General features: G+C 35.7%; 1 protein-coding gene across 1 annotated transcript in view; it reads right to left on the bottom strand.

Annotated features, from left to right (window-relative positions):
• dlg4a (discs, large homolog 4a (Drosophila)) overlaps positions 1–16,531 on the bottom strand; it is a 159,554-nt gene that overhangs the window by 87,531 nt on the left and 55,492 nt on the right. The window contains exons 2-3 of the mRNA XM_016451930.1: positions 14,085–14,246; positions 1,718–1,774 (exon numbers count right to left, since the gene is read on the bottom strand). Of these exons, the coding sequence (XP_016307416.1) occupies positions 1,718–1,774; positions 14,085–14,246 (219 nt within the window). The remainder of the gene's footprint in view (positions 1–1,717; positions 1,775–14,084; positions 14,247–16,531) is intronic.

Below are 16,531 nucleotides of genomic sequence, written 5' to 3'. Positions count from 1 at the left end.
ACTGTGCAGGGCAGATATATGAGCTGTCAGAAATAATAGGCTGAAACTGCAGAGAGAATATAAAAGTGTACCCGTATGGATATACCGGTGTGTGTGTGTCTGTGGTTTAAAGTTGATACTGTGCAGCAGAGTGATGAGTTTGCTGATATTACTGCAGTAGATTTGACAGCACAGAGAAAATGATGACTTCGGGCGAATGAGAAATACCATATAGAAATATGATGGAAGCCACTGCAAAAACAAGCTGACGTGCAGTACAGAAAAAAAAAAAATTATAAAAAATCAGTCACTGTTACAACATCATCTTTGTCTTCATCCATTTAACTTGTCACAACAATTTCCATCACCTCTTCTCAACAAGTTATGACTTTCAACTTGATTTTCTTCATCAGTAAGTAAGTCGCAGTGGTCAAAAAGTGCAATATATATATATATCATCACAAAATTGAACTATATTATCGCCCAGCTCTAATGTGTATAATGTGACTGTAAGGCAAGTAGATATTACAATATTATAAACATTTACATATCATGATTTTCTGCTTTGAAACAATGTGTATTGTGAAAAGTGCTACACAAATAAATTAAGACTTGAATTTGACTTGGCAATTTGATGAGCCAGTCCAGTGTCTTTTATGAAGATAATAACAATTAAACAACCATGATGATGTCACTGTGAAGAGCAACGTCACAAAGAAAGTGTGATTCATTTTTCCAATAACTGTTGTCAAAATGGCAATGATGATGATTTGTTCTCAAACCAGGGGGCCTCAGAAAATTATTCATTCATTCAATCAATCAATGTAATTTAATAATAAATATAATAATAAATAAAAATTTGAAGACTAATACAATCAAGATGTAAGCTGAAATAATACTGAAGTGAAGCCATATTTTTTATTTAAAAAAAGCTGAATCAGTATCTTGAATCTTATAGAATCCCAAAATAAATATACTAACTACATAAATATATACTCCCGGATTCTGTTATGACATTTATTGTAAACAATATACTTAAAAACATACAGATTCTTGAATCTTATAGATTCACAAAATAAATGTCTCACTCCCCATTTCTGGTAATTAAAAAAAAATTAAACCAAGCAGTGTTGTCATAATTACAGCAGAAATACCAGAGGAGATATCTTAGCCAGTATGGCGGGCCTTTCGGGTCAAAAAGGTTGAGAATAGACTTGTGCTGGTATTCGGTAATGCGATATATCACGGTAATGAATATGCACGATGTTGTTATCGTGGGCACTTATAAATACCGTGAATAATTATATATAACAAATTATTCAGAATTTTGAATGCATTTTAAGAATACTTTTCCCCATCAACTGGTCAAAATGCACAACACCGCTGTATGCTGCCTGAAAGACGCGTGCGCACTCTGATGTAAATAAGCGCGGACGAGAAGCACATGGCGGAACATGTGAGAGACGCTCTGAATGAAAGCGCACTTTCACTCTCTGACAGCAGATGGCGCTAAACTGCAGAAATATCCCTAGTTGAGAACCACTCCTATAGATGAAACCAACAAGATGGGGATGATTTTGTGAGTTCTTTCTATGGTCGTAATGATTTCATATGACTGCCATTGATGAAATGGCATCAAAAAAGGATGAAATGATCAAGTACACAAGCAGGTACTGCAGAATACGGGTGCAATTCTGCCTCCCGGACAGCAGGGACAGCAAAGCATCAGTGTTCTTACCAGTGTGGAGACCGCAGAGGTGTACAGAGGGGTTTGACCAGAGGACAGCAACACTGGCTGTGAAAGCAAACAGGAGAGGAAGGGCAGATAACTCAACAACAACAACAACAAAAATCATTAAAATAGAGCCTTTGATATATACAATTAATACATTACGAAGTATCATAAAGCACTGATGCATTCAATCTGACATCTACAGTAAAAATATAAATTCAATACATTGATTATGGATTTTATAATTACTATAATAGTCAAATTTCATGCTGAATCATATAAATTATTAAAAGAATCATTGTATTTAATTAATTTATTGACATATTCTACAGCATGATTTCCCGCAAAGGTGCTAATGAAGTGAACAGACATTTTAAAGAAATTTCCAGTTAGTGTTTTGCTTTTCTGAGCTCAATAAACATGACTACTGCATCCCATCAAAGGCTCTGTACTGGGTACAAAAAAAACAAATGAGATATAATTGGAGAAATAAGGATCTACAGGAGATTGACATCAGAGTCATGAAGGTGCTTATCTAAGAGCTGTTTTTTCATTTCATGCAATGAGTGTAAAATTAGGTTAGGAAAGGAAACAGAAAAGTGCAAACAGCCCCAAAAAGTGAGGAGGACATGTCTAGGTTCATTCAAACAATGCAGTACATGTTTATGTCCAATCATATGTATTCATACAGTATTGCACAGATTTTAAAGATGGAAATCTTAAAGGAATAGTTCACCCAAAATTTTACATTTTCTGATGATGTACTCACTCAAGATTTTGTAGACATCACTTGCTTACCAATGGATCCTCTGCAGTGAATGGGTGCCGTCAGAATGAGAGCCCAAACAGCTGATTAGAACATCACAATAATCCACAAGTAATCCATATGACTCCAGTCCATGAATAAACATCTTGTGAAGCGAATAGCTGAGTGTTTGCATGAAAGAAATCCATCATTAAGATGTTTTTAACTTTAAACTGTTGCTTCCGACTAAAATACAAGTCCACAATCCATAATATTGCTTTCTCCACTGGAAAAAAAAACAAAAAAACAACAACATCTAGTCTGAATCAGGAGAGAAATATGCTCAGACCAAGCACCGCTTACAAGCCAAAACAGTTATGTTGCAAACAAATATGTGTGTGGATTTTTATTTGAGAGGACAACAGGGGATGGACTTTTTCACTGGAAGAGGTTTTATTATGGATTATGGACTCGTATTTTGGCCAGAAGCAATGGTTTAAACACATTAATGATGGATTTGTTTCTGACAAACATGCAGATTTTCACTTCATAAGATGTTAACTGATGGAATGGAGTGGTGTGGATTACTTGTGGATTATTGTGATGTTTTTATCAGCTGTTTGAATCAGCTCTTGGACCCATTCACTACAGAGGATCTGTTGGTGAGCAAGCGATGTAATGCTAAATTTCTCCAAATCTGTTCCCATGAAAACATCTTGGATGGCCTGAGAGTGAGTACATTTTCATTTTTGGGTGAACAATTTCTTTGAATGAGTATATTACTATTTTTTATACAGGTACTGCATAACAGGAATTGGCCTTTCATTGGAAAAGGTAGAAAATAAGAAAGGAAAAGCAAAACATAATACAACTATGCAGTCTGCTGCACTATGTTTGTTTCCCCTTTATAGGGAAACAACATCATAATAGTGAAATCTGGATCTGTCCCAGGTCCTGAAAGCCAACTGTTGTTCTGTGCATTAACAGCAGATGGCAACGTTGTTCAGTTTTGAGTGATTAAATTGCTTCAGGTATTGCTTCACAGCATGAAAAATCCTTTATATGTATGAAATGTTGTGCTTTCCAAAAATAAACTCTGAAGATAAGAGCTCTCAACAGGCAGATGAAAATCTCATATTACACATTCCCTGAGGCTGCAGGATGATCGCTCACTCCTTCTGAAGCCCTTGAGATTCATTCCTGACCCAAATCCATCCTGAGAGCCAAATGACTGAAAGGTTCCCAAAGGAATGTGCGTCTCATTTTCTCCAATTCCCTGCTCCTTTATTCACAGAGGTATAAATACTTTTAAACACCCCAGAGGTTCGCTGAAGTTCAACAATAAAAATATAACTAATTAAACCAAACTTATTATATTTTATTAGACAGATCTCTGATCAATCTAATCCTCAGAATACCTCATTCTAATCATCTGATTCTGTCATTTTTCTGTCAAATGTTTATGTATAATGATCACTAAACTTACTGCTGTCCATCAACCAGCTTCCTACACTGTTAGTTTCTTGTTATTACATAATAAAATCATTTTAACTCTTTGTTTTTTCAATTTATTTAATAATTTAGTAAGCAGTAGTATGTAATAAGTGAGATAATGTACAGTCAGCTGGTCATTATTATTCAGGTTTTATTTTGTGACTGTACAGAGTGATTGTACATTATATTACACACATATCACATATGTGCCAGCCTTTATCCAACTGTTAAAACTTCTGTGCTTTCCATAGATATATTTAAAAAATCATTCTTATAGATATTAATTAATTGCTTAATATCTATGGAAAGCAAGTTTTAACAGTTGGATATAGGCTGGTTGTATTGCCAAAAAATACTGTAATAATATGTTAGTGTTTGTGATATGTATGTCATACAGAGTAAGAAAGTAGTTCTACACACAAGACAAGAGTGTTTTATAAAATATTAAAAATATGAATTTTTCAGTAACTTAATGGTCAATAATCAAACTGGCATGGGCAAAAGCCAAAAAAAAAAACAGATTTAAATTCAGGTTGCCTTGATTTCAGGTGAGTTAAATTTGAAATACAATCCATCTAAACCAGGGTTCCTCAAATCTTGCCCTGGAGGGCCAATGCGCTGCAGAGTTTAGCTCCAACCCTGATCAAAGTCACCTACCTGTGATTTTCTAATGATCCCGAAGACATTGATTAGCATGCTCAGGTGTGTTTGATTAGGGTTAGAGCTAAACTCTGCAGGAAAGTGGATCTCGTTTGCCAGATTTGAGGATCCCTGATCTAAACAATTCATCGAAATTTTGGAAAACTGTCAAATGTGACCCTGGACCACAAAACCAGTCATAAGGGTCCATTTTTGGAAATTGAGATTTATACATCATCTGAAAACTTGAATAAATTTGTTAGGATAGGACAATATTTTTCAATTCCAAATTTTCAATCTGGATTTAGAAAACAAAGACTACGGCAGCCTTAAAAGTACTAAATTATTTCATTGAATCTGTTGATAACAATCAACACTGTGCAGCCTTATTCATTGATCTATCCAAAGCATTTGATACTGTTGGTCATACCTTACTGTTACGACTTGTCAGTATTGGATTATCTGAACATGCTATTGGTTGGTTTAATAATAATCTCTCAAACAGAATTCAATGTGTATAGGCAAAAAGTCTTATTTCTTGTTCACTCAATGTAACTGAAGGTGTGCCTCAGGGGTCAGTCCTAGAACCATTCCTTTTTACTTTATATATTAATAATATTGATCAAAATGTTCTCACTCCTCATTGCATGTTGAATGCTTGAGTTGGATGATCTGCTTTGTCGATTTTTAGACTAAAACACTGGCAGGTTCTTATTTATAAATCTATTCTGGGACTGCTTCCCTCATCTTCAGGCCTACATCTGTAAAAAACTTGAAGGTAGTTATGGTCTTTGGTCATAGGATTTTTTCTTACTGTCTGTTCCAGTGGTGCGAACTGAACTGGTAAAAAAGGCATTTAAATTTGCTGCTCCCTCTGCCTGGAATAATTTGCAAAATAAGTTAAAACTTATATGCAATAATATATAAAAACCCAAATTTATGCAATAATATCATGCCTTATCACATTTTAAAGAGCACTACAAAGTTTACAATTATAGGACAATACTAATCGAGCCATCTACCTAGACAAAATCTGAATGTTTTCAATTTTTTGTCTCTTATATGATGTAGTTTAGTAATATCACATGAGCACAACTACAAATGTGCTACTGATTTATACAAGATTTAAGATTTCAAGATTTTTGAGATATCTACAACAGTTTAATAAACAAGAAGTTAACATTGTGTTACATTTTTCGACACAATATTGTCAACCATTGTCTGTTTTTCCAAAATGTCACCAACAAAAATAGTTCCAAACAAAGCCAAAGCAGAGCTGTTGTGCGTCTCTGTGCAACACACGGCACTGTTTCGTTACTGAATGAATCCACGTTTTTAAACTAATTGAGTCAGTGATTCATTCATCTATTCATAAAGACAGTGGGTGCTTCTCAAATGGAAGGACGCATCCTTGTAAGGCTACGTATCAAGGCTGATCCAGTCACTTACTTCGTTTCTGAGTGAATCAGCCACTTGAATGAATCAGTTGAATGATTCACTCGTTAAGACAGTGACTTGCTGCCACCTAATGGCAGTTTTAGTTTAATGTTTAGCATATCATTCCATTTAAAACAAAATTCATATTTCTACACAGAATTTTTTTAAAATAAAACAGGTGTTAACCATTAATCTCATAGCATTATTTATGCAATTATAACTGCAGTGTAAATGCATTCATGCCACCTCTGAACAGTCTATGTAAATATACAATATATACCACTTAAGATGCAGCTTCTGAAAATGTTATGACCATGTTATGACCACATTGTAGCCTTAAAAGTTTATGTATAATCAACATCGTTTTTTGTACATACAAACGTTTTAGCGATCTCTGATATTCTATTCAGATTAATGTAATACTAAGCTTATTGTGGAGGTACTGAATTATTTGGCTTATTTGTACTGCTTGAATACTAACAGGAATAGCAGAAGGAGGCATGTAGGAGCTCTGATGTGTCATATGACCACATGAAAGTGATTCATATTTTGTGTGTGTGTGTGTGTGTGTGTGTGTGTGTGTGTGTGTGTCATGCAAAGTGAACTGCATGTAACATGTAAATATACACAAATCTAGGACATGAGGACAAATACTGTATATATGCTGTACATCTTACATAAATCCCTTATCAGTATCACATTAAAATTGAAGCAAATTCAAAAAAACAATTACAAATCTCCACCTTCGTTCATCTAACTACATTCACTGCCTTACATATTTGTTTAAATACAAATGAGTAGGGGTTACAAATGTATTGATATCAAAAATGAAAACAGAATGCACTGATTACATAACTGAACAATTACTATATTACTATATTATATTTATAATATATACAACTATATTTGGCATGTTTTTAAAAAATAAAATTTTCTTGATCCATTGTAATGCATCATTTAGTAATCAAATCGCTTTCGTGCAAACAGTTACACAAAAAATGAGTACAAATAATGATAATTTTGATGATTAGATTTGTTTGTAATGCACTGATATTGTAGATACTGTATTATTGAAGCACTACAGTAAAAGTAACCTAGGATTATATATGTGGATGTTTGCGTGTTGTGTTTCACAGGCATGTTTCACATGAAGACAGATGGTACCACAGAGAGAGAGAGAGAGAGAGAGAGAGAGTTTGCATTCTGACCTTCATATCCAGGGAGGGAGAGCAAAGCTAGGAGGAGCAGTCATTTTCTTTCTGACCTTCATATCCAGCCAAACGCCCTTGACACACTGAACACAAGCATGTAAATGATCTACATGCTAAAGTGATTTTACACCAAACATATTAGCCAGCTGCTGAGATGCATAAATAAGAACATATGTTACATATGTTTGTGTGCTTCACTCCAGGTAGTGAATTATGGTTCATCGTCTGCTGTGGATACTGATATGATTATTGAGTCATAAATGGTGGCTAGTTCTCCTCATGCCTGTTAAATTATTTACAAGGTCAGTCGAAATGTCATCAGTATATTGTGTGTCAGTATTTTGGGCAATGTGTTGTTTTCTGACCCATTTCCTCGATCTTTCTGAAAGCTCTCAATCTCTCACATATATTTGCATGCATAGTCAATGTTCAATGCTAATACTCAAAAATCATTATTCTTCAATGTAATGTTTTCACACGAATTGCAAAAAAAAATTAAAGGGGTCATAAACTGAGCACAACAAAAATGTCCTATAAGTTTCAGAACTCAAAACTTCCTCATTAGTACAATGACAGCTTTTATCAACCATTGGCAAATTTCCACTGCAAAGGTGGCACAGAAGCGCTTCTGAAGTGGCAATTATACATCTTTACATAAAGAGTTTAATGCTGCTCAGAGGTGGCAAAAAATGGATTTACATAGCAATTATAACAGTATATTGCTATATTAGGGGCTGAGGAGGGTCAGAGCAGGAATATTTTAGTCTGGCTTTAATGCAGCAATGCAAAATATGACACTAAAACTGCCAGCAGGTGGCGACAGGCCTTTGTCTTAATGAGTGATTTATTGAATCATTCATTCAAACAATTCAAAATGGCTGATTCATTTAGAAACAAAACAACTTAGAATTAAATGACTTACATTAAAGAACAGTATTGTCTGATTTGCTCTATATCGCCAACAAAAATAGTTCCAAATTAGTGTTGTCAAAAGACCCGGTACTTCGGTACCAAGTCGGTACTAAAAAAATGAAAACGTTACGGTACCAGGTTTTTTTAAGTACCGGTGGTAGCGAGTACCCGGTCAACCCGATTCTTGATGCGCTATCCAAAAGGTGCGCAGATGCGCTCTCTTCATAAAAGCACCAAGACGTGGCGACATCAAAAGGAGGAAACACACCAAACTAACAAAACACTTTAAAGACAGACACCCAGATCAAATGAAAGAGTTCAAGCAGGTAAGTTTCATTTTAATTTTTAATATTTAGATCTTCTCAGTGTTTCCCATACATTGATTTATTTGAGGCGTCTGCCACAATATCAAAACTGACTGCCATAAATAGATTTTCCAAAAGGCTTTGACTTCATTGAATAAACATGAGCACTGCACGTGTCAATGTTAAAACCCGGTGCGGGTGTTTTTATATCACTGTATTTCTGAAGGAAACCGACTGTCTTCAGAAAATTATGGATGTCATTTTTATTTCATCTTGCCTGTAATGCCTGATAAAGCAGCGTTTGTGAGCGCAGCGCTTATTTGATTACAGCCATTACTGGGAAAACCTCTATCTCTCCCGCTCTACAAGCGTCTCCTGCTGGCAGAGAATTAATTTGCATATATATGCTGCCACAAATAGAGTGCAAGTCTGTAGGAAACACCGCTTCTGTTATGAATATTATTCAATATTTTAATTTGAATGTCGGATTGAAATGAACATCGCTGTTATTAGAGTAGTTACTCGTTAGTATAAGCACGGCTAACGCTAATATAATGAGCATTAGAATGAAGTTTCTTTATTAACTATTTAATGCTCCTATAACTTTTATTAGGGTAAAAAACAGGAGGACACGATGATATTTACTATTTGTACACACCAGAGGCTTTTAAATGAATTGTGAATCTAAAATATGTTAAAATGAGCAAACATGTTAGAAAATGTACAAATGGTTAACATTGTTTGTGTCATATCAGTCAGAAAAGCAGTTCTGGGCTTTTTTTTTTGTTTTGGTTTTTTTAGCTAACTTAGTTGTTATTCTTGGCTGAATAACTCTAGAAGGTTTTAAAAGCCCTTTAAAATTACATGTGTACACAGTTTGGATTAAATGAAAGTATAGTGAAATTTTTTAATTAGCATGTTTTTGTGTTTTGCTTTGGTACCGAAATTGGTACAGAGAACCGTGGATTTTCACTGGTATTGGTACCGAATACTGAAATTTTGGTACCGTGACAACACTATTCCAAATACAGAGTGTCTATTTACACTAAGTGAAATTTAAGGCTTTTTAGAGTAACTGCTCCCACCAATATCTGGTTGCAATAGATATCAATACAAAAATGCCTGTTTAACAATAGCAGCAGTGATAACAAAATGCGGATTCATTCAGGAACCAAACCGCACTAGGTTGTTCGCAGACGCTCAACTCTTCCGATGCCTGTCCGATCTGATATGCGATGGGAAAAGGGAGAAGAATGGGAGTAGAACGAGTTCGGCAAAAGGCAGATTTGAACTTTGGCCGATCACGTCAAAACATTCATCTCATAATATTATTTATGCAATTATAATTGCTTTAAATGCATTCATGCCACCCATCTTCATTTAGAGGTGGTTAACATAAAAACAAGTTAATATGTCCCTCAACTTAAGTATTCCAAAGTACTGTATATCAAAGTAATTAGGTTAAGTTAATAAACTTGAGTAATCTATCAAAATACATTACAAATTATTTTTTAAAGCATGTGTTTTGTAATCGGTAGTGAAAGTATCCTTCCCAACCCTGAAAGTACTGTATGTCACACTAGGATGAAGTTTGTAAGACTGACATTATAATGGCATATATCAAGCATATTTTGTTAAAAAATATATTAACATTTGTCAGTTCAATTCATGAAAGATACTAAAAACTGTGGTCACACTGGAAAAACCAACTGCAGTATTTCACACCGTGTACTTGGCACATTTAGGTAAATGTACAGTACAATCTAGAACACAATGTGCATACTGAATAAATACTGCAAAAATAGAACAAATGACATGGTACAGTGCCAAACTGTGTGCTGTATGTGAGTCTGTGTTGAGAAATTACGCAAGACGGAAGTATGTGTGTGTGTTTAATGTGCTGGAGAGCCAGTGGGGGCTGCAAAAACAGTCCAGAGTGTTTGGACGGGTTTGATCGGCCTACACACAGCAGAGGTGTACAGAACTCACGCAGAGTCTGACACACACAACATGACTCACACACACACACCTACCGAAGCCAGAGAAAATGGGGAAAGCAGGCAGGAAATGAACACAGAGGTCAGACGGTGAGACAGTAAGACAGGGAGAGGAAGAGAACAGTAAAATGTAGAGAAGAGGACACGGCTGCCATAGAGGAATATAGAGCAGTAGACCAGAGTATGAGAGAGTTCAAACAGACACATAAACATACAATGGATCGATTGTGTGGATAACTCTTGCAAAACATTCATATTTTCTCAAAGACAAAGAGAACAGAGATGATACACACACATCGCATAGTGGATATCTGTATAGTATGCATATGCATTAATATACTATACAGTGGTTTATCTGTGTGTGCTGGTAAGTAAACATCTCAAGTTAGATCTATTTAACATCACAACTGTTTCTGCTAGACCAAACTGAGGTCAAATGGAGAACATATGCTGTGATTGTACTCAAGTGCACAAATACCAATGTTTACGATCAATACGATTCAGATATCCTTATAAAGCAATATTAATTCCTTATTCTGTATGACCCTTATTCTGTAGGATCCCCTAATCCTACCCCACACCTAAACTTAACAACTATCTTACTAACTATCAATAAGCAGCAAATTAGGAGTTTATTGAGATTATAAAATGGTTTAAAAAAATATAAATATTAGATGAAAAAAAAATTAACTTAAAAAAAAAAACTTTAAAAATTAGATATTCTGCTTTGGCAACTAACTGAAGTAAAATATGCATAAGTTGTAGCGCAAAATTTATTAAAACTAAAACTGAAATAAAAAATAAGAAGAATACAAAAACAGTCACTTTATTTTAAGGTACAGTTCTCACTATTAACTAACTATTAAGTATTATTATAACCTCTATAAACTCCTAATTTACAGCTCATTAATAGTTAGTAAGGTAGTTGTTAAGTTTGTATCTATAATGTATCTAGAATATGGTCATACAGAATAAGGCATTAATATGTGATTTATAAGTACTAATAAACAGCCAATATGCTATAAATATGCATGCTGGTAGTTAACCCTCTGGGGTCCGAGGGTGTTTTGGGGCCCTGGAGAAGTTTTGACATGCCCTGACATTTGTGCTTTTTTCAGTTGCTAATAAACATTTTAATGGCTAAGTTTAGTAGCACCATAATCAGCACAAACTGGGCTACAATAATATGTGGGCAGCATGTATGTATGTGATTGTGTTTTTGAGAAAACAACGTTTATGCGTGCTTAGTGAAAAACTACAAAAAGTCACTGAAATAAGGCCATAAAACACATACAGAACATTTGTTCACAAGACTTTTGAGAACTGATCTTGAAGTCTTGAGTTTTTGCTTCAGAATGATGTGATAATCATCTTGTTTACTCACTCACAGAAAACAATATATTGATTTAAATTTTCTAAGACACATTTTGTGTAGAAAAGGAATATGCGAGGGGGCGTGAATAGTCATGGATAATGATGTGATTCACACCTGAGAAGACAAAGGCCTGCATAATGAGCTGCATAATGAGCCTTTCAGTCAGGTGTGTGACGAATTGCTACAAGAAAGAATGCGAGGAAAAAAGAAATGTATATATTTTTTGTTTGTAGTTTATTTAGAATACATATAACTATCACATAAAATAACTCATGGGAGTGTGTGCATCACATGGTCTTAGCTGTGGTCCAGGTTCTTGTGCGGGCAGGAATTTCAGAGCCTGTGGAACATGTCAACTTCAGTCTCTGTTTTCCATGACCGAGTGGGCTGCTTATTTGCTTTGGCTCTCTTTGCAACAGGTTCTTTTGCACTGTTATTCTCACATCTGAAATAAAAAAGCAAGCATGCAGTTTACACAAACTACATTATTAACATTATTATGATGTTCACTGATACTAGTACTAATTTATCGAAACAAAGAACACAATTACCACATAGCAAACATAGTTTACCATACAGCAAATAAATCAAATGAAAGTAACATCTGTAAAAAAACTTGAGGTCTTGCTGCTTTGTTTGCTGTGATGTGGGCGTTTACATGCCACGTGCTTCACGTGGATGATTATAATATCTATAGCGCGCTCAGCGTGTGGGCGTGGTCGCATTAGATATAATGAAGGGAGACGTGAAAGACTGGACATTGCGTTGGTTTCATATGATTACTTTATCACAGAATATTTGCTTTCGATAAGACTTGCTTAGTTTAAAAGTAGACATGTCAAGCTTTCTATAGATATATCTCTCATGTCTCTTTGTTGAGTATTTGCTGAGTTACAGTTCATTTTAATGACGCGTTTCTAAATAAAGATCACGCAGACCAAGGCGGCAGACAGCGCACCCTGTTTGTTTTCTTTATTTTATAAATGCACAAAGTTTTGTTGTTATTATGTGTGTATACAAATAAAAGTAGACCATTTACAGATTCGATTGATGTATTGCTCTTATCTGTAAGATCAAAACTGAAAGTGTAATTTAAGTTCTTTTCGGTGTTATCAGGAGAAGATGCCACAAAACGCGTATCCGCGTTTGTCGACCCCAAAGGGTTAATAGTGAGAATTGGTCCTTAAATTGTTACCAAAACATTAATAAAAATGACAGTGGATAGAAAAATTACTAAATCTTTAACTAAAATTATAATGAAAACTGAAAATATAAAAATAAAAGCTAATTGAAAATTTTAATGAATAACAATATAAAAATAATACTAAAATTACACTGTTGTAGCTGTAGCAGGGATGGGCGATATGGGCTTAAAAATCACGATCATTTCTGGTATTTATTGCAATAACAATATCAATGACGATAATTCAGGGAATCTTATGCATCCACTAAGAGACAAAAAAATCCTGTTTCTTTAGAGAGAAGTATTATCTTCCCTATTTTTACCCTGGTGTTGTGAGCATTACTGAGTACACACATAATGTAATGACTATTTCATACTGGAACCCGGAGGGCGCCCTTGCGCAAAGACTCCACATATGCATTGCAGAAGTAATTGCACTGAAGACGCTCCAGGAAATCCCTTATATGGACAAAAGTATCCAGTTATTGCTGTAGCTGAATAAAACGCAGATAGAGAAATTTTACCTGAGGAAACTTGAAGACAATAAACATACGATTGCGAGAATATATGGTTTATCTGTGTTCTTCAAGCAATCTTGGGTATTTGGATAAAGTATATTTATAATGCAATGCTAATTGACATAGCCTTTATCACTGTATATAATACTATCAAATAGTATGATTTATGACTCACTCTGTGATATGAAACCACGTCTGATCACAAAGTATGTTTGTAAATAGACTCGTACACATACAAAACTGCCTTCCGCCATGTCGCTCCACATGGTCGTACATAAAAATATGTCAACAACTAGGCTTTATCGTTATTATCGCGGGAAGATTAATTCTTATCGTGGCGAGAATTTTTACCGATATATAGCAAACGATAAGATATCGCCCATCCCTAAGCTGTAGAATTGAATAGAATACAATAGAATAGAAACTCAAAACTCCACTAGGTTTCCTGAGCTTAGAAAACAGCAAAATTTGAATAATAAAATCTTACATTGAAAAGCATACAGTATTAGCAGCACAATTCTTTGTTTGTTTGCGTGCGTGTGTGTGTGTGTCTGTACCTTTATTGGTGAGATGTGTGTGTGTGGGGCGTAACTGTGCATGGAGTCCATGGCAGACAGGTTCTTATCGCTCATGTGAAGCATCTCAGCGCTCTTGCTGTGAGCCAGGTGGGCGGGACTGTGCTCCAAGGGCGGAGTCTCTTCATCCTGATACCGATATTTCTACAGAGAGAACAAGAGAGAAGGAGTCACATACTCGAACCACATTCTGCAGATTTGCATTATATTTAGTTTGCACAAAAAGACTTCTAATTTCTACAAATGCAAACAAATGCAGATTTATTTGGCACAAGATACAACATGACCCTGAAGAAAGTTCTCAGGGTAAACTGATTCATGCATTTCTCATCAGTTTCAAGCCCGTCTTTCTCTCATCTGCAGCTGCACACTGAAGCAGAGGGTAAATTAAAGATCAGAGAATTTCCCACAATCAAAGATCATGTAAGTGTGAATACCAGCTGGATTGAAACATTGCAACATTTATTACCACTAGTGCTCAGAAAATATAACGCTTGATGGCATAACATAAATGTGTATAAAAGACAAAATATGCCACTGGCAGAAAAATCACAATTCTTAATATGTCTCACCTTATAATTAAAGGAATAGTTCACTCCAAAATGAAAGTCTGCTGAAAATGTACTCACTCTCAGGCCAAAGCTGTAAATGAGTTTGTTTCTTCATTAGAACAGATTTGGAGAAATGTAACAATACATCACTTGCTCACCAATGGATCCTCTGCAGTGAATGGGTGCCGTAAGAATGAGAGTCAAACAGCTGGTAAAAACATCACAATAATCCAGGGGTGGCGAGCCGCTTGCGGCTCTTTCACTGCTCTTGTGTGGCTCTTCAATCTATCCACATGTTCTGTGTTTACAATCCCAATTTATTTTTAAAATGTCAAAACATAATTTTGCAATAAAGGGGTATGTATTTAAATGCATTTGCCGCATTTAATTTGGATTTTTAATATGTATTATTATTATTTTATTTTTTTAATTTTTTTTACACAAACTCTCGCGCGATTTAACATACCTTAGCCAGTTGACACACGATTGACGTGAAGTTCGTTAGTATCAATCGTCATGGCAGAGTCAGGGAAGCGTACAGCTAAGCGTAAATACGAAGATGAGCGCAGAACATTTTTATCTGAATGAGAGGATTTATATTTTTATGTTGAAAGAAATGGAAAGCCATTCTGCTTGATATGCCAGACGTCGTTGTCGCATTTTAAGGCTTCAAATCTTGAGCGCCATTTCACCTCACTCCATTCTACCGTAGCCCGGGAATTTCCCAAAGGCAGTGAACTTCGCAAGCACAAGGTAAAGACACTGAAATGTCAGTCAGAAAAGCAAACTCAGCTTTTCCGAAAATTTACCAAGCATTCAGAGAAGGTCACATTAGCGTCATATCAGCTAGCATGGAACATTGCTCGTGCAAAAAAGCCATACCTTGAAGGGGAATTTGTTAAAAAGTGCCTCAGTGATGCTGTTGCTATTCTTTGTCCCGAAAATGAAAATTTGAAACGTTCAGTAAAGGACCTTCAACTGTCACGGCACACTGTTGAACAGAGAATATCGGACATTGACAATTCAGCAGAAACACATTTATTATCAGATCTTCAGAAGTGCCGGTATTTCAGCATTGCGTTGGATGAGTCTTGCGATGTTCAAGACAAGCCACAATTGGCAATATTTGTACGGTTTGTGTCAGAAGACTGCACAATTAAGGAAGAGCTGCTTGACATTGTGCCGCTGAAAGACAGAACTCGTGGCATCGATCTGAAAGAGACACTGATGGCTGTTGTTGAGAAAGCAAATCTGCAGTTGTCAAAACTAACAGCAATAGCCACGGACGGAGCTCCAGCCATGTTGGGATCTGAGAAAGGTCTTATAGGGCTGTGTAAAGCTGATGACCGTTTTCCAGAATTTTGGATATTTCACTGTATTATCCATCAAGAGCACTTGGTGTCCAAAAAGCTGAACTTAGACCACATCATGAAACCTGTGCTGGAAATTGTCAATTTTATACGCACACATGCTCTCAATCACAGACAGTTCAAAAATCTAATTGATGAACTTGATGAAGATCTTCCATCTGATCTGACTCTTCACTGCGCTATGAGATGGCTTTCAAGAGGTAATGTGGTTTCTCGTTTCTTTGAGCTTTTGAATCCAGTGAAGCTGTTCCTTGCAGAGAAACATAGGGACTATCCTGAGCTACATGATCCCCAGTGGATTTCAGATTTGGCTTTTTTAGTCGACATGCTGCATTATCTAAATGGACTGAATGTGGATCTGCAAGGGAAGTTAAAGATGCTGCCTGACCTGGTGCAGAGTGTTTTCACATTTATCAACAAACTCAAGCTGTTCAAGACACATCTACAAAAGAGAGACTTCACACATTTTCCGTCCTTTTTGAAGGCAAGTGGATAAGCAGCAGAGGTT

This window comes from Sinocyclocheilus anshuiensis, unplaced genomic scaffold (assembly GCF_001515605.1).
Source record: "Sinocyclocheilus anshuiensis isolate Anshui unplaced genomic scaffold, SAMN03320099.WGS_v1.1 scaffold431, whole genome shotgun sequence".
NCBI classification, from domain to species: Eukaryota; Metazoa; Chordata; class Actinopteri; order Cypriniformes; family Cyprinidae; genus Sinocyclocheilus; species Sinocyclocheilus anshuiensis.
This window is presented reverse-complemented; position numbering and strand designations above follow the sequence as displayed.